Source organism: Sebastes umbrosus, chromosome 6, assembly GCF_015220745.1.
Source record: "Sebastes umbrosus isolate fSebUmb1 chromosome 6, fSebUmb1.pri, whole genome shotgun sequence".
Taxonomy (NCBI): domain Eukaryota; kingdom Metazoa; phylum Chordata; class Actinopteri; order Perciformes; family Sebastidae; genus Sebastes; species Sebastes umbrosus.
Window position 1 is genome coordinate 7,266,941 of NC_051274.1, and position 22,202 is coordinate 7,289,142.

Below are 22,202 nucleotides of genomic sequence, written 5' to 3' on the forward strand. Positions count from 1 at the left end.
AGATAAAATCTGTGTCCAAGATGCAAAGAGTTAATCTGAGGAGAATAAATGTGCTCTGAAAGTTCCAGGTAATTCCAACAAACAGTGTTGGGTAACGTTACTTTTGAGAGCAACTGATTACATTACTGACATGAAAAAGTTACTTGTTACGTTACAGTTTTACCGACTGAGAAAAGTCGTTAGAGTACCTTTGCGATTCCTTGCACATGTTTGTTATATTGTCAAGAAGGCGTGCCTGCTGTAGGCTATGCCTACCTTATGGATGTATTGACCCGTCATTGCATAGCCTCGTCTACAGCATCTGTAACTCTGCACGCAGGAATGACGGACGCAATATCCTCTTTACAGCTCTTCATTATATCGAGGTAGCTAGTAAAGTTTTTTTCTGTCAGGCACTGTTTCCTGCATGGGATTTTATTAATGATCTTGCTGAAAGATGGAGACGCGTAACCAGCTACATGCTCGTTAAATTCCCTCGGAGTGTCAGCCGAAAGCTGTTGTTGTTTCGGAGCTGTAGCACCGGCGTCGTTCTCCTCCTCAATGCGCCTCGCCACCCACCAGTGTTGTGGAGGTGTGTGTAAGATTATTCTTCAAATTTGAAGTAGAGTTCTTTGCAGCTGACAGACGCTGATCCCCCAGGCACAATTTGCATTTCACTGTGATGTTCTTGTAAAGGATTGCTTATTTGAAAACGTAACTAAATAACTTATTACTTGAATTGCAAACTAACACGTTATGTAAGTTGTTACAACCAAAAAAGTAATCTGAGTACTCTAACCCCTGCTCTTACCAATCTTACCCCCAACACTGCATGGTGACTGTACTGTAATTTGTGCCATAGCTGCAAACTTAAGTAGTTTGCTATAGGCATAAACTGTATATAAGTGTATGTAGTCACTTTGACGTCACCCATCGGTGTGTGGATTGCCGTATTGAAGCCTTGAGTTTGGCATTTTGGCCGTCGCCATGTTGTTTTTTTGCAACCAGAAGTGACACAAGAGGGTGGAGCTTAGTCCAACTGAACTCTGAGCCCAAAAGTCTAAAATATAGGAAGCTTTCATAGTTTGTTATCTGTGTGTCGTCTTCCAACTGCTCCACAACAGAGACATTGTTTACACACAGTTACTGTAGGAGGCAATGACACAAATATAATTTTGAATGTGAACTTGTTGCTCTGTTACTAACTTTTTCCTCTTCAATACCTCTTTATAAATGAAATGATGAACAATCCTGAGAACAAAATGTCCTCATAGGAAGAGAAGGTCCATGAGGTCTCCACCAACCAGGTGACGGAGACCATTGAAAAAAAGTCTTGCTGGGACCATGTAGAGTATCAAGCTCCACAGAGAGGAGACCTGGAGACGGCAGCAGAGCAATTTTGTTCTGCAATGAGAGAGTCAAAAAGCAAACTTTGAGAATCCAAATTGTCCAACAACTGGAGGAAATGAAAAAAAGAAAACAGCTGGCTGATCAGAAGGGCCTGGAGGAGTTGTTGGTATGTCAAGAGAAGGAAACGAGGAGTGAGCTCAAGAGAACAGACTGAGACTGAGATGAAGTCTCATGCCGAACGGCTATCAGAGGAAGCTCCTCCATAGGCTGAGAACAAAACATAAAGAAAGAAACGTTGCCTGTATTATGTCTATATCATGTAGTTGTGTCTTAGTGGTACTACAGCCAGCACTGAAAACTCAATGTGGGACTGCTGGAGTCAGACAGCATTTCAGTTGTGTTTGGTCTGTACTGGGTCTGAGATGCTACTGAAAGATCTGCTATCAAAAATAGAATCTTGTCCCCCCCCTAAAGGCTACAGAAATGGAAGCACAGCTGCTGTGTTACTGCATTCATGTTATCCTGGAGTGGCATCATCCACTTGAATTGGCACAGTGGCGTCTCAGCATTTTAGCAGTTAGTTAGTGTAGCAGAAAACCAAAACACTCTCAGAAACAAACTTTGAGAAACAAAGTGACCGTGACAAACTGTGGAGGACGGAACCTGCCAAAATCTAAATAAATTATTCCATAAATAAATAAATATGTCATTAAATGCAGCAAAGATAATATTAAAAATAAATGTAGCCATTAATTAATTGATAAAATGTGACATAAATTGATATTTCTGTGTTAATTTGCTTCTTTATTTTTTATTTTTGTATTAATTCCCTTATTTATGCTGCATTCATTCAAAATCCGGCAATGCAGCACCTTCCCGCAGGGTTGTGCGGAGGTGTGGGCGTGTTTATTTGTGTTTTAGAACATGACCGCTGTGAAACAATCATAAAATAACGTTTTATTATCTACTTTGTTCTTGTTAACGCCACTCCCTCTCTTCATTCACTCATTCACAGTTGAATAAACCAGGAAGCACTGAGAATGAGCCAACTTCAAGTTATTGAGATCAGTCAATAAATTAATAGATTAATGAATTGATGAGAAAGTTTATCAAGGGATTCACTACAGGGGCCAGGGTCCCCCTTATAATAAACGCTCATTAAATCTGAGTAAAGTAAAATTAGATTTGTTTCTAAACAGATTATACTGAAAACGTGAAAAGACTGTGAACTATGTAGAACTGAATTGTGGAGTTAGATCATTAAACTGGTTGTCTCAGTTTTTGTGTTCGGGATTTTTTGTGCGGGCCTGAAATCATGGCTCGACTAGAGCCATCATTAGCATAACCCCTCCCCTAACAATATATAAGCATAGCATCAGTGGTTCTCCCACTCAATTGTGAGTTACACTTCCTTACCGTAGCCAGTGGTGTACTGGCCATCTGGCATACCGGGACAAATCCCAGTAGGCCGTCATAAAGTCCATTAAGTTTTTACCGGCCGACCAGCCTGTCTCACCGGCCCTCTCTGTGTGCCATTTGGGGTCATTTGGAGTGTGCATTAGAACGTGCTGCATGCATGTTCACAACCAAGTTAGTTAACTTGTGTATACATCATAGGCTCTCCCGTAGCCCACCGCATTGCAGCTATAAAACGGTGGATAAATTGTTTTGAGCAAAATGACTCGCTTCACTTTCAGAATTTGATCAATTTGGTCTGGTAACATTTGGAAAGTCTAGAAGAGCCACACGATTTTATTTATTTTAGTCAGCTGGAGACATTACAGTCCCAGTGAAACAACAGTTAAAGTATCTTTAGCTTCACTATTGTGATGTGTTTCTGAGTGAAATGGATTATGTGTGGGCGGGGTATAATTACAAGAGGGATTTGAATCCAATCCTTACGGATACAGAGCCTCGGAGGACTTTGGCCTCCACACACACACCTCCCACACCGCCGCATTGTCAGATCAGGAGAACGAGAAATAAATAAATAAATGAGACTTTGGAAAACGTGATGACCTCATCTTTTTGGAAACATAATGGTTGAATAATATTATATGACCTCTTACTATGACATCACTCTCCTAGCTACTGCAACCATGTGTTCATCGCTAGTAAGACCGTATTTTCATGGCATAGGCCATCCAAATCGAGACACTGCCACAGCTCCTGATTGACTACACTTTTAATGTTATTGTCAATTACTGTACCTCCACTACTCCTCTGCATCCCTCTATATTTGTACCATGTTTAATATCTGCACTATATTTCATATTTGCACATGTTATATTATCTTCATTGTATATATTTAGGGCCCGAGCACTGACAACATTGGGCCGCAAGGACCCTATTGAAACTGTAACGTTTATTATTAGGGCCCGAGCACCAACGTCGGGCTGCCAGGAAACGGGAAGTTGCTTTTGAGGGGCTAGGGTTGCTTAAAAACAAACGAAACTTAGCAATTAACACTTAAAAGTTCTAAAATGTGTTAATGGATGTTGTTCTTGCACTTGGGTGTTGCAAGGAGGCCCGTTAGCGCCCCCTAGAATATTTTGACGAAGTAGCCCTCACGCTACGTTTCACCTAGATGTATCAAATTTGGTAGGGGCATATATCATTAAGATTTTTAAAAAAAAAGTCTCTTGGGGCCATGCTGTAAACCCAACAGGAAGTCGGCCATTTTGAATTATTTTCTTTATTTTTTTAAAATATATTTTTGGCCATTTCCAGGCTCTAATTTGATCAGTACAATGTAAACAGCACATTCTCTCATGGCACACATCAGTTCCAGAAATAGAAAAAAAACTAACAGTTAATGTTATCTCTTTGAATATCTTATTTTATTTCAAAGTGCCAGTGTAAAATGTACCACGACATACTGAGACCAGCTGCATCCAGCATGGCTACGACATTTTTGACAAGCTGAAGGTGAAGCAGCAGCAGGTGAAAATTAAGAATTTACCTAAAATCTGGTAACTTTTTCAACAATACTAGTACAACTCCTGTAGTTTCATAACTTGTCCATCGAGTAAACCAAGAGCAATTGTGTCATCACATTTCATGGTGTAGTGTACTGTAACTACGGAAGCAAGTGAGTAAAACAAAATATGGTGATCCATTTTCTAAGTCTGATCTAAATTGTTTAAGAACAAAGCTTTTTTTCCAGGGTAATCTTTCCAAGTTCCTTAATAAAAGTTCATCTTGTGAAACAGCTGAATAAACAGCTTTGGCAGGTGATTTTTTTCACCACTACCCCATGTTCTAAATAGGACTAAAAGCAGTTTTCTTCCAGATGAGTTTTAATTTCTCCATGCACTCTAAACACAATATTGTATATTGTGTGATAGCAAGTTTATAAATTACTGTGTTCTTAAAGGTACAGTGTGTAGGATTTGGCGGCATCTAGTGGTGTGGTTGCAGATTGCAATCAACTGAATACCCCTCTGCTCAGTCCCTTTCCAAGACTGCAGTAACGCCTCGCTCAGAGGCCATCCTTACCATAATAACACTACTGTAGGAGCAACGGAAGTCATATGGCCATATGATGGTACCACGGTTTTGCACTTTGCGGCTCATTTTACCGCAGTTTCACCAGCGTGTCAGAGAACTACGGTGGCCTTTAGGTAATGTAAAAATGCAAAAAAACTCTCGCTAGAGCCGGTGTTTGGTTTGTCCGTTCTGGACTACTGCAGAAACATGGCGGAGCAACATGGCGGACTCCGTGAAGAGGACCCGCTCCCTATGTAGATATGGAGGGCTCATTCTAAGCTAATGAAAAGAAGATTCTTAGTTTCAGGTGATTATACACTAATGAAAACATAGTTATGAATATTATATTCCATTTCTGCTAAAAAATATTAAACACACAGTTCCTTTAAGTCATAAACAGGAGAGAAAACTATTTAGATCAGACTTAGAAAATAGGCACCAGAATTTGTTTTTCTCATTTGCACGTCAGGGCTTCCGTACAAAACACTCTTTTGCAGGGTATTTAAGAAAAGAAAAGATAACTCTGAAAAGTAATGCGTTAAGTTTATCAAACACATGGTGACAAAGAGACATCAAGCCATGGATGCCTTGCTTAAGAAAAAGTGTTAATCACAAATGCTCAATTTTAAACTGTAAATATTACATAGTTTAATAACAAAATAAATACATTTCATAATGTAAACATATTTGTATTTGTGTACATGTGTCTAATTTCTGATTGATTCTGATTTTTCTCCCTCATCACCTGTGACGCCACGCTTTGATTTCTTCACATCTTCACAATTACAGAAACAAACCGATGCTTTACAGCAACACATTTGTCGACTCATGAGTGAGTCCAGTGCGGTTTTGATCGATGGGGCATAAGGGTCACTGTTAGGAAAAAAAAACATATCAAGAGAAGGGTCATAATATTTTGAGAAAAAAAGTCCTAATGTTAAAGTCATTTCAGAAAAGTCATGAATTAAAAAAAAAAAAAAATCACAACTTTATTCTGATAACACATTTACAACGTTTTCCTCTAAATAATTTAACTTTCTTTTCGAGTGTCTGATTGTTTTTTGCCTCACACTGGTCCTAAAATGGTTTTCACAACAGGGACAGACACAGCAGCTGTACTGCATCAGAAATCAAAGCAATTCAAACATCCCTAATAAGTACCATTATTGCTTTATATTACAAAAAAGGAAGCACATGATTATGAAAAGTGCATGTTAAGGTGCCTGTCTTAACGTAAATTAAGCACATTTAAATGCACGTCAATACTGTAATGACTGTTAATTGCTATAACACATTTAAACATGGACACTGAACATAATGCTATAACAACTGACTTTATAGATTTTTCAATGAATTGGTACTATTAGGTTTTAGTTGAGTTCTTTTCACAACGTTCCATTGTTTTGCTGTAAATCACGAGTTTGTTGGTCTAACAGTTGGTACCAGAAGTGCTGATTTTGACAGTGTAAGTGGTCAATGTTGTCAGGAATCACAGCCCCAAGGTCAGTGTTCATCAAAGATTTAAAGAGCAACTCCAACAAGGTTAAAAGTTTAGATGACAGCGAAGCAGGATGTTCAGCCGCTGAATGGGAAATGTCTGAATGCACACATAATGCAATTTACAAGACAGTTTGTACTTCACAGGAAGCAAAAGACTCGGGGACAGATTTACTGAGAACATGGCGCAGCCCACATGTTGTTAACCTAACTTAGCATTAAGACTGGAAGCAGGGGGGGAAACAGCGAGCCTGGCTCTGTCCAAAGTTCAAGAATACACCTATTGACATCTTTAAAACTTATAAATTAACATGTTGTATCTGTATTTGTTTAATCTGTACACAAACAGAAATGTAAAAACAACACTTTGTGGTTTTTGGGGGAGCTTCATGCTGGAACTATATCTTGACAAACAACAGTTTATCCATCCGCCCGGCATTTCTGTGCTGTGTCTTTGGTCATAGTGCAGGTTTTGGTCTCTGTACAGACACGATGGCACCGGAGACCCCACTGTGAGGACAAGACCTCAGGAAGCTGCACGCAGTCACTTCACCGGGCTGTTGTTCGTCGAGAAAGACGCTCCAGCTTCATACTTAACGACATGAGAATGATAATGATCTTCATATTTCCCAAAATGTTGCAGTATTCCTTTAAATGTATACATGCAATTAGGAGAGGGCCGCACACAATCTAAGCGGGTCCAGCCTGTTTGAAAAATACATGGCATGGTTCAGTATGCGTCACATCTGTGCCTGAAAAACAGGTAAAAAAAACAGTTTGGCATGATGATGATAGGGAGCAATGCAAACTAGGCCCAATGTGAAGTGTTGATTCAGTTGAATGTCATGGTGTGTATGATCACATCTGGACACAGAGCTTAAGAATGTTGCTCTTCCTGATGTCCAACCACGCTGGAGGTAGCTGCTGACTTCAGTATTCGTAGGCTTCACAAGTAACGTTACCTTTAATGTTAGCTTGCTAACATGACTTGCTTATGGTGTTCACCAAAACCACTGAAATTAAGGCCTTGTTCAGACCTGGCATTAACATGCGTCCTGAGTGATCCAAACACAAGTGGACAACTTTAAGTACGTCTGTTCACACCTGGCATTAGAATGCGTCTCCACTTGCGACTTGAGTTGCCACTGTGATCGGATCTCGCTTCCCCGCTCTATATGCAAATAAACACGTAGTAAACACACGGCTGATACAGCAGACGCTGTGATGTAATATTACATGAATGTCAGTAGTAATATCCTACATATTCCTGAATTTTTGGTACATTTTATAAACATCAAATAAATGTTATTGTACCGGCGGCCCCCGCCAGCACTGCTGCCTTTGCCAGGTGACAGCGGGGTACAGAGCTTCAGAGAGCCGGGGGTGAGAGCGGGTGGGCAGGTGTCAGCTCCATGTGAAGCAGCGGAACAAAAACACAGACACATCTCTGAAAGTATGAAAATAATGCACTTTGCGTGGCTAGTCTGATAGTCTGTAGATATGTAGCCTATAGATAAGATATATTTTAATAAAATACAGTTGTACTGACAGAATACAGTAGAGCACAGAAGCCGTTTCCATGCTCAGTGAGGCAGACAAGCGCTTGCGTCTGCCTGTCTATTCACCTGAGGAGCCCAGTGAGACCCACACTATTAAAAGAATGAGGTCATATGTGGCCCAGACCACCTCTGAATGTGGTCTGAAAGATCGGATCTCAATGCGTCTTCGCCTGTACTTAAAGCTGTCCACTTGTGATCCGATCACTGAGGACGCATGTTAATACCAGGTCTGAACAGGGCCAAAGCGTCTTGCGCCACAGTAACTGAGGAAACAGATTGTTCAGTTAGTCAGGTGACATGCTCGTCTGTCATTGGCTGAGAGTTAAAGGAAGCTGCCACACCAGCAGTGTGTTTTCAGTGGAGCCTGGGCGCCCCGTCTGTCCTATCCTGCGGTACCCTCTGCCAGCGGAGAAGATGGCTGTTGAGGTGACTCTGCTGCGCCTGGCCTCCCCCTCCCTCCCCCACTCCACAGGCCGCCCCCTAACCCACACATCAGGGTCCTCGCTCACTTCATAAATGGAGCCGTCCTCTGGGCTGTGCTCCAGGGAGTCCGGGGGAGGCCTGTGGTTCCCCTGTTCGGGCTGGGCTGTCAGCAGCTTCCCAGGCAGCTGGCAAGTGGAGTGGAGGCGATACTGCAGCAGGAGACGCTTGGGCTTCTCCTCCCTTGGCGGAGGAGTTTCCGAGTCCTGGGGGTAGCCGCTCTGCTCCCACCTCTGCACTCCTTCATCTCCTCCGCCATCACGTTTACCTCCCCCTCCTTCTCTGTTGGCACCCTCCTCGCTGCCGTTGACGAAGGAGTCCCGTCTGAGCAGGTCGGAGGCCAGGGTGCTGGAGGTCGACACAAGGAAGTCCACCGGCCCACAGTGAGCATTCAGAGACGTCATTCCCTTACCTGAGGGGTATACGACAGTTCTAAATGAATCCACGGTGTCTCACATGGCAACACATGATGTGTGTCACTATGTCAGGATTAACATAATAAATATAGAGGACGTGGCTGTTATGTCACAATACAATACAAATACAACACAAAGAAATACCTTGGTTTTCATTCTGTTATATTTTTGTTTGACTACGTTAAACCATTATTACGCAGGTTTTAATATCAAGTTAATTCACTGCCATAATCCACATACTGTACTACTAATAAACTGCCTGATGCAGAAAGGTAGTTGTGTGCACATCATGTCTTATGCTGTATTTAGATCCAGGTGCAAGATAACAGGCAAGGAAAAATGCAGAGAATCCTCAGACTGGACTAAAATTTCCAAAACATTGTTGGACTGAAAAAAGGTGATGCTCTAATCCTACCAGCTTTGTATCAGGCAAATGGCAAACATAACAAAGGAAAAGGTAGAATAAAGGGGGAATATAATATTGAAATCCTGCACACGTATTGGAAAGGGTCGAAATGTTAATGACCTATAACTGGTTATATAAAGGTTATTAGTTGTCAGTAGTGGACAAAAAGCAAATGTTGACATAATACTACATAACATGTTACTGCTCACTATGACAAGTAGAGAGAATACATGGGTAGTGATGAAAATTGGCTTCAGGTTCTCCCGTAAAACATATACTGTATGTCAATTTTTTGAGCGTCTCAAAATGTAACCCGAAGACATGGTCTTCAATGTGTAAAAATGTTACTGTTAAATGTATGATGCACTTGCAAAATAAATAGAATTCCTGTTTTGGTTATTTGCCGTACACTGGCTGCTGTTAGAGTTCAGTTCCCAGTTTAGTGGTGTTTTAGTGCCCGCTAGTGTCTTAGTCAACACAGGCACATCATGGATCATCATGACTTCATGCTGCAGCGATGTTATATGAAACACATTCAGGGAATAATGAGCACAGGGCCAGCAGGGCTGTCAAAGTTAAGACATGTTTGTTTTAACGCATTAACGCAACTTGCCATTTTTAGGTTGTAGCGGGTTCCATTTTGAAACTAGAGTGAGGTTACTGGTATCGTAAGAAACTACATAACCTAAGGAATCCATTGGTACCAACCATGTCATACTAGCCTGTTGGGAAGGAGGTTAAATAACGCTCCAAACTTACACAACATTTTGGCGAGGAAAAAACATTTTCTTGCCTGTTGGGCTGCATTTTGCCATGTTATGATTTGAGCATTTTTTTATGCTAAATGCAGTACCTGTGAGGGTTTCTGGACAATATTTGTCATTGTTTTGTGTTGTTAATTTATTTCCAATAATAATATATATACATAAATTTGCATAAAGTAGCATATTTGCCCACTCCCGTGTTGACAAGAATATTAAATCAAATCAAACAAATCTCCCTTTAAGATACATTTTTAACAGATAAAAAATGTGCAATTAATTAATTAATTAAAAATGTGATTAATCGTGTCAGTTAGTTAGTTTCCAAGCTTCGGTCACAGAGGACATGCTGCTGTGCTCAGTACTGACCTGTGATCTTGGGGATGCCCTCCAGGGTGGGTACAGGGAAGGTGAGGATGATGCCCTGGCTGGTCCCCACCCACAGCAGGCCCTGGCAGATCAGCAAGCTGGAGACACAAACCTGACCTGGAATAGAAACAGGCATTCGACCATTAACATGACCACCATTACTGCTGCCACAACAGGAATACAGTCCATGTTTAACAGTGGTCTTGCCCTGATCCAGGACCTTCATGGTGCGTGTCAAAGTCGTGGATCGCCGTCTCCCAGAACCATTTCAGTTACTGAGCTAGTTCAGGAGATTTGTTGAAAATGCAAACTCCCCCGATGGTAGCTTATCTTCTTAGTGATTTATAAGTGGGAGAGACCAACATCCGGCATGTGCAAAGTAACAAAACATTATTTAAACTGACTGATTTACTAAAGTCAGTACAAACCATGTCAAATCAGATTCTTCCCCATTCACTGACTGAATAAACGGTTTACTTTTATATACATTTTGGCTACCGCTGACAGCACTGAGTGCTCTGCTGCTGAGCTGCACTGCAGTCAGCAAATAGGACTAAATTACCTTTAATAGCTTGAGATAACAAATAGTGTTCAGTAAACATATGTGTGGCCTTCTTACTAATAAAGCTTTTACAGAAAGTGTCTGATCCGAGCGCGGCGCTATACGCTCCGTATATGATTCTGGGTGTTAACACCTTGTCTGGCCTTGCCTGGTAGTGTCAGATGGGCGGTGCGGGTGGAGATGTTGACTTCCTGTAGTAGTTCCAGGGTCTCTGTGTGAAACAGGTGAATGGAGGAGCCCTGGGTGAAGGCCATCCAAACCCCGCCGCCTGAACGAATCATGTGGCTAACCCTGCAGCCTGGATCAGAGTGGGCTTTGAAGCTCTACAGTACAGAGAGAGGTAGAGAGAGGGTCACAGTCTATAGTATAGGTCATCTGTCAGCAGTAAAAGGGGCAAATCTTTTTTGCAAGCACATGAATTATATTTTGTAGAAAGAAAGAAAAGAAAAAAACGTTTGCGAGTTTTATCCATATAAACTCACAACTAAAACCGCTCTTACTTACTATATACTCATTTTAGTCCTCAGTCCCATTCCTATCAGGACAATAGGTCAGTAGGTTAGCTAACTACCAACCACTGTAGCTTATTTGCAAGTCAATAAAGCGTAGACAAACTTCCAAGTGACATTTCATAAAGGTTACCGTAAACTGCATACTACTTAAGAGTATACTTAGAGAGACTCTGTGAGTGGGTGTCCACAGGGCAGAGAGAGCTAATGAGTAAATCTGAGTGGGAGAGGTTATTATTGTGAATGTAAAAGTCTGGGTAAAGTAAAATCAGAGATTTGTTTCTAAACACATTATGCATGTTAAACAATAATTGCTGAAAACATGTGAACTATGTAGTACTGCATTGTGGAGTTAGACTGTTAACCCGGATTTTAAGTGAATATTAGCAGGGCTAACGTATTGTTGTAGGCCAGCCAGGAAGTTAGCATCGCCCTGGTTCCCTAGACAAAAAAAACGATTTTTCCATTGGGTTTTCAATTAACACACATTAAATGATACTTGCACGTTGTGTTCACCAAGATAATCTTCACAAATCAACACCACTTTTTTGAAAATGTGAATGCAATCGCCAAAAGTAAAAAAGCTAACGTGGTGCTCGGTATTTCCTCAACTGATCTCGACATGGCTGCCGGGCCACAAACTTTCTCATTTTGCAGCTAAACAGTACACTACAAGATGTTTCTGGAAACATTTGAGGTGAGAAATAGGCATTACAGTAACAGGATATTGATTCGTATTTGATCAGCGCTGCCTAGTTTGACCGTTTGGTCGGAGTTCGCGAGTGATTGACAGCCGGCTCTCATAGACGGCAGACCTCAGCTCAGCTCTGACTGGTTGTTTTCCTCCGGTAAGTGAAATCCTGCAGATGCTGTTAGAACACCGGAGGACACCGGAGTTACCTGTCTCATGCACTACTGTCAGGATATAGTGACCGCTTTATAAAAATAACTTTTTCTAATCACCGCTACTTCATTTCTAACCACTGCAGCTCCACCATTTTTGTAGCTTCCTCTTGGATGCGTGCGTACGATCTGGAACCTGGTCGCGATGTTTTTAATAGAAGTTGACGCCCAGAAACGTCCTGAACACAACAAAATAAGGAAATCCAGGCAGAGGGCTGCAGGGTCTATGCAGATACAAACACCACCGCACACTTCTAGTGGGTCATAAGTGATGATTGAGAGGGAATACTTTTTTATGAGTCTATACATTGTTTTTTTAGGAAAATGCTGCATATACCTTGAAGCTAAATCTGTTTTCAGCTTCTGTAAAAAATTAGGACAGCAGTACTGCGCTGTCAGAGCCAGCAGCGATGAGTTTCTGGCAGATGGTGTTGCATGTTAATTTGATTCCAAACCAACATGATACAGCATACACGATTTCTTCACTGGAGTGGCATTTGATTACATGTGACACAGTGGTATGTTTTTCAAAGGTAACACACCCAAAATTGCCTAAGTGAGCCAATCAGAGTTAATCAATAGGGTTAGGTTATAGGTAACTTATTTCAGCCCAGGGCCCACAAGCTGGTTAATCCCACCCTGATTGGCAGCTGTGAGATGTAGTGTGTGATGTAGTTCCAGAGAGGAGACCGGAGGGGTGCAGCCAAAATCTGGATCAGGTCCTACATATGACATATGTAACCACGGTTCTCTGAGTAAAGAGACTATACCTCCAGCTGCTCTGTGCAGCTATCTCACTGCTCCGTCTTTAAAAGATAGGTTCACAATTTTTCGAGCACGTCTTAAAACAACGGTCAGGTGCCCATATGAATACAGAATCAGGTTTTGCTGTTCCTACTGGCCAATTAAAAATCCCTCCATAATGTACTACCAAAAAATTCAAAGATCGGGGCTGTTTGTAAACACACGGCATTCAAAGTTGGCCCCTCCTCCTCGGGTGAATAAGCGAGCGGGAGAGAGAGAGCAGCGATGGTCGAGCAAGATATAGAGTGAATGAAGAGAGGGAGCGGCGTTAGTATGAGCAGGGAATCAGAGAAATAAAACGTTATTGCTGAAGTCCAGAAATGTCCCGAACACAGCAAAATAATAAGAAAAGAGAAAATACAGGCAGAGGGCTGCAGGGTCTCTGTGGATAACAACACCACCACACACTTCTAATGGATCATAGTGAGCATTGCATCAGTCTAGACATTGTTTTTGTTTTTTAGAAAATTCCTGCCGATTATACCTTTATTATGGAAACTCATTGAAACTTCTTACAAAAAACTATTCCAACCCTTTTGATTTTCCATATTTAACAGAACTGTTCACCTGTTGCTGATGAGATGGCGTACCTGTGTGTGGAGGCTGGATCCTTGGATGACAGTGACTTGGTTGGCACAGCTGGCCCATACAGAGTCTTCAAGTGTCAGCAGACAGCAGACCGGCTCAGAGCCCAGAGACACCAGCCTGCACGAGTCCACGTCCCACAGTCTCTCTGAGGGAGAAGGATGGTCCATGCTTTAGCACCTACCGCTGCAGTGTAATATTGTGAATGTGGACCACAGTCTCTTCACTCTGACATGCAAACCAGCATCACGTCAGTGATTTAAGTGTCCCTCAGTGAGCACTCACCCCCAATCTTTCTGTGGTACACAGCTACTTTGCCGTTGGCTAGTCCAGCGAAGAGGAAAGACAGCGAGTGTTTGAGGCAGTGGACTGGACAGCTGTCAGGGTTCACTAAGGTCAACAGGCACTGAACAGCTGTGTCCACGCTGCTGTACACACAGATGCTGGGAAGACAAAGAGACACATTACACTGAAAAGTCAAATACTGCACATAAAATGAAAGATGAGCTTGAAGGAATAGTTCAACACTTTGGGAAATTCGCTCCTTCTCTTTCGTTCTGGTTGTGAGATGGTCTGATGGATATCATGGATACCTCATGTCTGTGTGTTAAGTACAGAGCTGGAATCAGGACATGTTTAGCCTAACTTAGCATAAAGACTGGAAGCAGGGGGAAACAGTTAGCCTGGCTCTGTTCAAAGATAAAAAATACACCCCCTGCTTTGTTTAATCTGTCCACAGCTGACTGATTGGACCAGATAACAGGTCATCAGTTTGTGTCTACAGACTAAGGGCACGGAGCTGCTCCAAATGACTGACCTGCCATCCTGCAGGCCAACACAGATGATGTTTCCTATCTTAGCTGCAGTCGGGGCCTTCTCAGCCTCCCTCTCCTCTGTGCTGGGACACGGCTCCTTCACATACTCCAGACAGAGGACCGGGGCCCTCAGCGGGACGGTCTTGACCAGGCGAGGAGAGGCTCGGTTCAGGGAGAAGATCTCCACTTGGCCGTTATTCAAGCTGCCTCCTCCGCCAGCAACCTGAACTCCATTGGGAAAAAAAAAACATATCTAAGTCAATAAATGACAATATGACAGACAAAATGAACAGAAAAGTTCACAAAATCAGCAGACAATATGCATGTAAAGAAACAAATACACATATAAAAAAAAAGAAAAGAAAAGAAACAAGCTCTTAATAACATGTACGTTGGTGTCCAAGATGAGTACACAATGATATCCGAGGGAATACTGGCCATGGTTTGTTTTGTAAGAAGGAAAATGAAGATGGCTAACCTGTCTGATATTATGAAAATGAATTTGAGAAATAAGTTTGAAGAAGTTACAATAAGATGATGGGAAAGAAAGTGGCAGGAATATATATTTATATAGCCACATATCTGATGAACATTCATATCATACACTGACAGAATGTTACGTTTTCTGAACAGCGGAACAGAGGCCTCCTTAGTTTGAGTATTCTACATTCAAACCGCAGTTCAAATGCGAAAAAATATAACCTATATATAGATATATAGATATATATATAAGGGTTGTCAATCGATTCAAATATTTAATCGCGATTAATCACACTAATCACACATTTTTTATCTATCGAAATGTACCTTAAAGGTAGATTTGTGAAGAATTTAATACTCTTATCAGCATGGGAGTGGGCAAATATGCTGCTTTATGCAAATGTATGTATATATTTATTATTGGAAATCAATTAACAACACAAAACAATGACAAATATTGTCCAGAAACCCTCACAGGTACTTCATTTACCTGTCGGTGTGTCAGTGTGCTTACTTGACTATGACTTGCCTCCAAACTGCATGTAATTATCATAAAGTGGGCATGTGTGTAAAGGGGAGACTCGTGGGTACCCATAGAACCCATTTACATCCACATATCTGGAGGTCAGAGGTCAAAGGACCCCTTTGAAAATGGCCATGACAGTTTTTCCTCGCCAACATTTAGCGTAGGTTTGGGGCGTTATTTAACCTCTTTCCTCCTTAATATATACGATATACATGCCCATGCTATGCACAGTTTATGGACATACTGTACAGCACTTAAAAGCTTTCATTAGTGCAGTTAATCTGCTTCTCAGTGGGTGACAACCTGGAGGTCCACCACCGCTGTACTCACCCAGAGGTAACCCTGCGGTAAGGACGTGCTGGCAATGCAGAAACCAAGTAGGCTGGACTGAGACGGACTGTGAAGAGCTGCCTCCAGCTACAAGGACACAAAGAGACATGTTTCATTTACCGTGGGACTCCTGGACTCCCACATGCTCATTTCCACACATTAAGTAAGCAGTAACAGGCATAGAATATGCTGTGAGACCAGATGGAAACCCTTCTCATTCATCATAACTCTCATTGTTGTGGTCACATGATAAAAGAAAAAACTACAGCACAGCCTCCAAGAAAATAGGTCAAAAGGATGAAGAGTACATGAAACAGTGATCCGAAGTAGGATTCAACTCTGAGGATAATCTGAGGACACCTCGAGAGAAGCATTATGGAAGGTACTGAATATAAACTATATGCTAAATATACTACTGCTATCTATGACGAACAAAAATATTTATTGATGAATAAATACATTCTGAAATGAATATATATTTTCATTAATAAATAATAGATACAAATATAACAGTTGAAATAAATATTCTAATGAATAAATAAACAAATAAACACATAGTAAAACAAATACTAGTACAAATATAAATAAAAGCTGAAATGAGCACATAAATAAATAATTAAATCATAAATAAATAAATAAATAAATAAGTAAATAAATAAATAAATAAATGTTGGTAATTAATCAGGGAAAACGTAAACAAATCCACGTTTATTAATTGTGTTTATATCTTAATGAGGTTGACAGAAATATAAAAGAAATGAATAAATTAACACATTATTTACATAAATGTCATACCTTAATTTGTGCCTTGATTGATTACCAACATGTATTCATTCAATTATGCATTTAATTATTCATTTCTGTATCTATTTCATGTATTTGTTTATTTATATGTTGGTTTATGTGTTTGTTTATGGATGACATTTATTAAGACGTGGGCACAGCCCACAGCATCACACAGCCTTGGGAGAGGATCAACAACCAGAGGCCGCAGCCAAAACACAGACAATGATGATCCAGAAATGAAAACATTTTGGAAATGGATTTTTCAAAATTTGTGATGGTCTCAATTTCATCATCTTCTAATGCCTTTTCACAGTTTGTTTTCCCTAAAACTCAATTATATGTTGAAATGCTGCAACCTCCACAGTCAGTTGTAAATAGAGGTTCTTCACAGCCATGAGAGTGATACACAACCAGAATATATGGCTGCTCAGTGACCTATAAACGCAACCGAATCTAACCGTATATGATAGCAATTATTGTATTGTTTTTGAATATTTGTATCAATAATCAGCAGCAGCTCTCTCACCTTCAGTGTGTGTGTTTTGGAGGAGAAGACAGGAAGTCTGCAGGTCAACAGTGGACAACTAAATGGAGCTTTCGTCTTCCCATCTTCTTCAGCACATTCCCACCCCTGAGTGTTTTCCTGTTCTGAGCAGACAAACCACACACACACACACACACAAACACACACACACACACACACACACACACACACACACACACACACACACACACACACACACACACACACACACACACACACACACACACACACACACACACACACACACACACACACACACACACCTTTTAGAGACAAACTCAGTGTGCTAGAGTACAGTGTGATAGGCTTTTACAAATTAGGAGCATGATGATCATATTTCCCTCGACAGAAAATTAATGTTGTGCATGTCTGTTGTTTATCTGCTTTTAATTCCCACTGTCTGACAGGTTTTACTCAGTGGAGGATATCAGGTGATTGGTATCCTTTGATAGCTGGCAAGGGTAGGCGTAACAGGTGTAAACTTTATTAAAGCTTCAGTAGGCAGAAATGTTTTCGCATCATTGGGCAAAAATTACATAATAACCTTTCAGCATATTACAATTCAAGTGTTCTGAGAGAAAACTAGACTTCTGCACCTCCTCATGGCTCTGTTTTCAGGCTTTAGAAAATCTAGCCCGTGATGGGAGACTTTGGCCAATCACAGGTCATTTCAGAGAGAGAGAGCGTTCCTATTGGCTGTGCTGCGGCTGGTGGGCGGCACTTGGTATTTCCTCAAGAGATCTCAACATGGCTGCCGGGTCACAAACTTTCTCATTTTACAGCTAAACAGCACACTACAAGATGTTTCTGAAAACATTTGAGGAGAGAAATAGGCATTACAGTAACAGAATATTGATTATTGAATATTCAGATTACCTGTCTCATGCACTACTGCCAGGATATAGTGACCGTTTTATCAAAACAACTTTTTTTAATCATATTTGCTCCAATATCCCCTACTGCTGCTTTAATTCTTTAGAATCTGTCTTTTTTATTTACCTCTTTTTTATGCTACTCTTTCGCCTCTGCCTCTCAAATTCAGTAGACTCTGACTGGTTTTTAAATGTATCCCTGGACCATGGTTTGATCACTGAACAGGCCCTCTGGGCACAGATCCGGGGATCCAAAGGATCAGGGGGCCCCGAGTCAGAGACTTGTGTTGGATTTTTTACTTTAGTTGGAAAGTCACAGGTCAAGTAGGGATAAAAACACAACTGGTAGAGGGTGTTTGAGATCGATACTGACACCAATCATCATTTTTTAACATAAATAAACAAGCTACAACTACAAGTTTTGTCAGGTAACTAAATTGTGATAAGTACAGTAAATTAGACAATCTCTAGATGCCACGCACGAAGTGCTGAACTTACTCTGAGCTATCTTGGCAAGGTGAAGCCGGTTCACCCAGGAGATCTTACTGAGAGGGCTGGGAGTGTTGAAGACCACAATGATGCTCACTGGACGACCAGACCTGGGAACAAAAGGTATAGTTACCTACACAGTAACTACAGCTGGGACCTCACTGTCCCTGCTCGGAGCCCGCCAAACACATGAACCTCCTGACACTCACTTGTCAGGTTTGCCCGGTACAGACAGACGCAGGCGACACTTGTTGGCACTCTGGATCTCCTCCTCCTTCAGACGGATGAGCCTCTGCAGAGCCAGACACCAGTCCTGAGACACGGTGGTGTTCAGATTCTGACACGGCAAAACAAGAAGGGAGAGGAAGAATGGACCATTTATGTTATAGTTGTACTTACAAAGTTAATTGATGAGATCTTGGAACATAGTGACACCACTACAAAGACTTCTTAGTATGTATTTTTATGAAAAATATTAAATTATATCTTTAATTTATATATCACTAAAAATAAGTCGTAAATGGTTCACAGCAGGAAGAAGAGGGAAAAGGGGGAAATGAAAGAGACAAACGAGACAACATCCAAAAAAAGCAAGAGAATAAACACAAAATATAAAGTTATAAAATTGAAGTCTAAGGAAAACAAATATGTTTAAAGTAGGGCTGTCAAAGTTAACGCCATAATAACGCGATAACGCAAATTCGTTTTAACGCCACTAATTTATTTTACACAACTTGTAGGTTTAAAGCTAGAGTAGAGAATGCATGGCAATGGTATCATATGAAACTACAAAAACCTAAGGAATCCATCGGTACCAACCATGTCATACTAGCTTATCGGGAAGGAGGTTAAATAATGCTCCGAAAGTACGCAAAATTTTGGCGAGGAAAAACTGGCATGGCCATTTTCAAAGGGGTTTCTTGATCTCTGACTTCAAGATATGTGAATGAAAATGAGTTCTATGGGTACCCACGAGTCTCCCCTTTACAGACATGCCCACTTTATGATAATCACATGCAGTTTAGAGCAAGTCATAGTCAAGTCAGCACACTGACATACTGACAGCTGTTGTTGCCTGTTGGGCTGCAGTTTGCCATGTTATGTTTTGAGCACATTTTTTATGCTAAATGCAGTACCTGTGAGGGTTTCTGGACAATAGTTGTCGTTGTTTTGTGTTAATAATTGATTTCCAATAATGAATATATACAAACATTTGCATAAAGCAGCATATTTGTTCACTCCCATGTTGATAAGATTATTAAATACTTGACAAATCTCCCTTTAAGGTTAATTTTGAATAGAACAAAGTGCAATTATTCACGATTAACTATGGGCAATCTTGTGATTACTTGCGATTAAATATTTTAATCGACTGACAGCGCTTTGTTGCAGACAAGAAGCAACAACAGCAAAAGCATGATTTAGGTTATTCAAACATTCTGTTAGTCCCACATAATATGAATTCAGTCATTGCATCCTGATTGGAACAGATATCCTCTATGTGAAGTTAACTGAGAACAATGAGCATTGTTACCTGGTAGGTTCCATGCAGCGTGCCCACCAGCACTGAGACTTCCTCCACCACAGCCAGGTCATGTTGCAGCTCCTCCAGCTCCTGGTACAATCTGGGAGGACCCAGGTACACTTTACCTGACACACAGGGAGTCACGTTCAGCTTCGATATCAGCCTAACACCTAAACATATATTATTCACTACCAAATTAGCACCCGTGTGACAAAAAAATCTAATTTGACTGAATCTATTCATTAATGGGAAAGGACATCATGGTATTCAGTTGGTTGCAATACGCAACCTCACTGCTAGACGCCACTAAATCCTTCACACGGGTCCTTTCAAAACACAATAAGAAGATTCAATCATTTGCTGGCAAAATGTATTAAACAATTAGCCAACCAATGAGCACAGTTTTCAAATGTAATGTATATGTTACAGTTAAACACTTTATAGCTGTGATCGGGATATACACCGATCAGCCATAACATTATGACCACCGACAGGTGAAGTGAATAACATTGACTCGATAAACATAACAACTCGTTACAATGGCACCTGGCAGTGGGTGGGATATATTAGACAGCAAGTGAACATTTTGAACTTGTGTTGGAAGCAGAAAAATGGGCAAGCGTAAGGATGTGAGCGACTTTGACAAGGGCCAAATTGTGATGGCTAGACGACCGGGTCAGAGCATCTCCAAAACTGCAGCTCTTGTGGGATGTTCCCGGTCTGCAGTGGTCAGGACCTACCAAAAGTGGTCCAAGGAAGGAAAACCGGTGAACCGGCGACAGAGTCAGACCAAAGGCTCATTGATGCAGGTGGGGAGCAAAGGCTGTCCCATTTTGTCCGATCCAATAGAAGAGCTACTGGAGCTCAGATTGCTGAAAAATGTAATGCTGGTTCTGATAGAAAGGTGTCAGAACACACAGTGCATCACAGTTTGTTGCGTACGGGGCTGCGTAGCTGCAGACCGGTCGGGGTGCCCGTGCTGACCCGTGTCCACCGCCAAAAGCGCCTACATTGGGCACGTGAGCATCAGAACTGGACCACGGAGCAATGGAAGAAGGTGGCCTGAGCTGATGAATCACGTTTTCTTTTTCATCATGTGGATGGCGACGAGTTGGAGGTGTTGACTCAGCCTCCAAATTCTCCATATCTCCAATCGAGCATCTGTGGGATAAGCTGGACAAACAAATCTGATCCACGGAGCCCCCACCTCGCAGCTTACAGGACTTAAAGGATCTGCTACTGACGGCTTGGTGCCAGATACCACAGCAGACCTTCAGAGGTCTAGTGGAGTCCATGCCTCGACGGGTCAGGGCTGTTTTGGCGGCAAAAAGGGGGACCTACTCAATATTAGGCTGGTGGTCATAATGTTATGGCTGATCGGTGTATATATATGCATTAGTGTCAGAATGTGTCAGATGTTGAGCTGTGGATGTACCAGTGGTGCTGGAGATGGAGCTGTGGCGTCTAGCTGTGATGATGCTGTCCCTGCTCTGCAGACTGTCCTGTCCCACTTCCACCACCTGAGTCTGCAGCAGAGGGGCACACCACTTCACCGTGTACTTAGGACCAATGGGAACCAGGCTGCTGATGTCAGGGGGACCCCTGGTGGACAAACAGATTCTAAATGTTTACCACATGGCAAGTTACTCAACGCAGGAGTTTTGTGTTAAAATCCAGCTGTTTCAAAAGTCTAAATCACTCAAAAAAAACAAAACAACATGTAAATAATAAACTGTAATAGAGATAGGCATGCAACTAACGATTATTTCCAATATCGATTAATCTGTCGATTATTATTCTCTATTACTATTTCTCTCTTTAATTGATTAGTTGTTTGGTCTATAAAATGTCATCATTGTGTCAACACACAAATTTCATCACAATCAGTGTTTCCCAAAGCCCAAGATGCCGTCCTCAAATGTCTTTTTTTGTCCACAACAGTCACAGAGGAGTAAAGAAACCAGAAAATATTCACATTTAAGAAGGAATCAGAAAATTTCAACTTTTTTTTTTTTCTTTAAAAATTACTCAAACTGATTGATCGTGCATTATGATAGTTGGCGGTTCACTTATTAGTTGACAACTAATCAACTAATCGATTAATCATTGCAGCTCTAAATAGAGATGACAGGAGAGATCCTGGAGCAGCTTCAGGGTCTACAGTAG

At 41.3% G+C, this 22,202-nt stretch overlaps 1 protein-coding gene across 3 annotated transcripts in view; it reads right to left on the bottom strand.

Moving 5' to 3' along the window:
* Nucleotides 1–7,811: 7,811 nt before the first annotated feature.
* The window catches only part of LOC119490319 (rho guanine nucleotide exchange factor 10-like protein), a 43,123-nt gene continuing 28,732 nt past the window's right edge, over nt 7,812–22,202 (bottom strand). For 2 of the 3 annotated variants that reach the window (XM_037773632.1, XM_037773631.1), the window contains exons 18-29: nt 21,472–21,638; nt 20,046–20,161; nt 18,721–18,848; nt 18,521–18,621; nt 17,133–17,254; nt 15,821–15,907; nt 14,487–14,707; nt 13,955–14,112; nt 13,675–13,817; nt 11,017–11,191; nt 10,307–10,423; nt 7,812–8,766 (exon numbers count right to left, since the gene is read on the bottom strand). In XM_037773632.1, coding sequence (XP_037629560.1) covers nt 8,183–8,766; nt 10,307–10,423; nt 11,017–11,191; nt 13,675–13,817; nt 13,955–14,112; nt 14,487–14,707; nt 15,821–15,907; nt 17,133–17,254; nt 18,521–18,621; nt 18,721–18,848; nt 20,046–20,161; nt 21,472–21,638 — 2,119 coding nt within the window. In that variant the 3' untranslated portion in view covers nt 7,812–8,182. The remainder of the gene's footprint in view (nt 8,767–10,306; nt 10,424–11,016; nt 11,192–13,674; nt 13,818–13,954; nt 14,113–14,486; nt 14,708–15,820; nt 15,908–17,132; nt 17,255–18,520; nt 18,622–18,720; nt 18,849–20,045; nt 20,162–21,471; nt 21,639–22,202) is intronic. The other variant, XM_037773633.1, reaches the window with a different exon arrangement.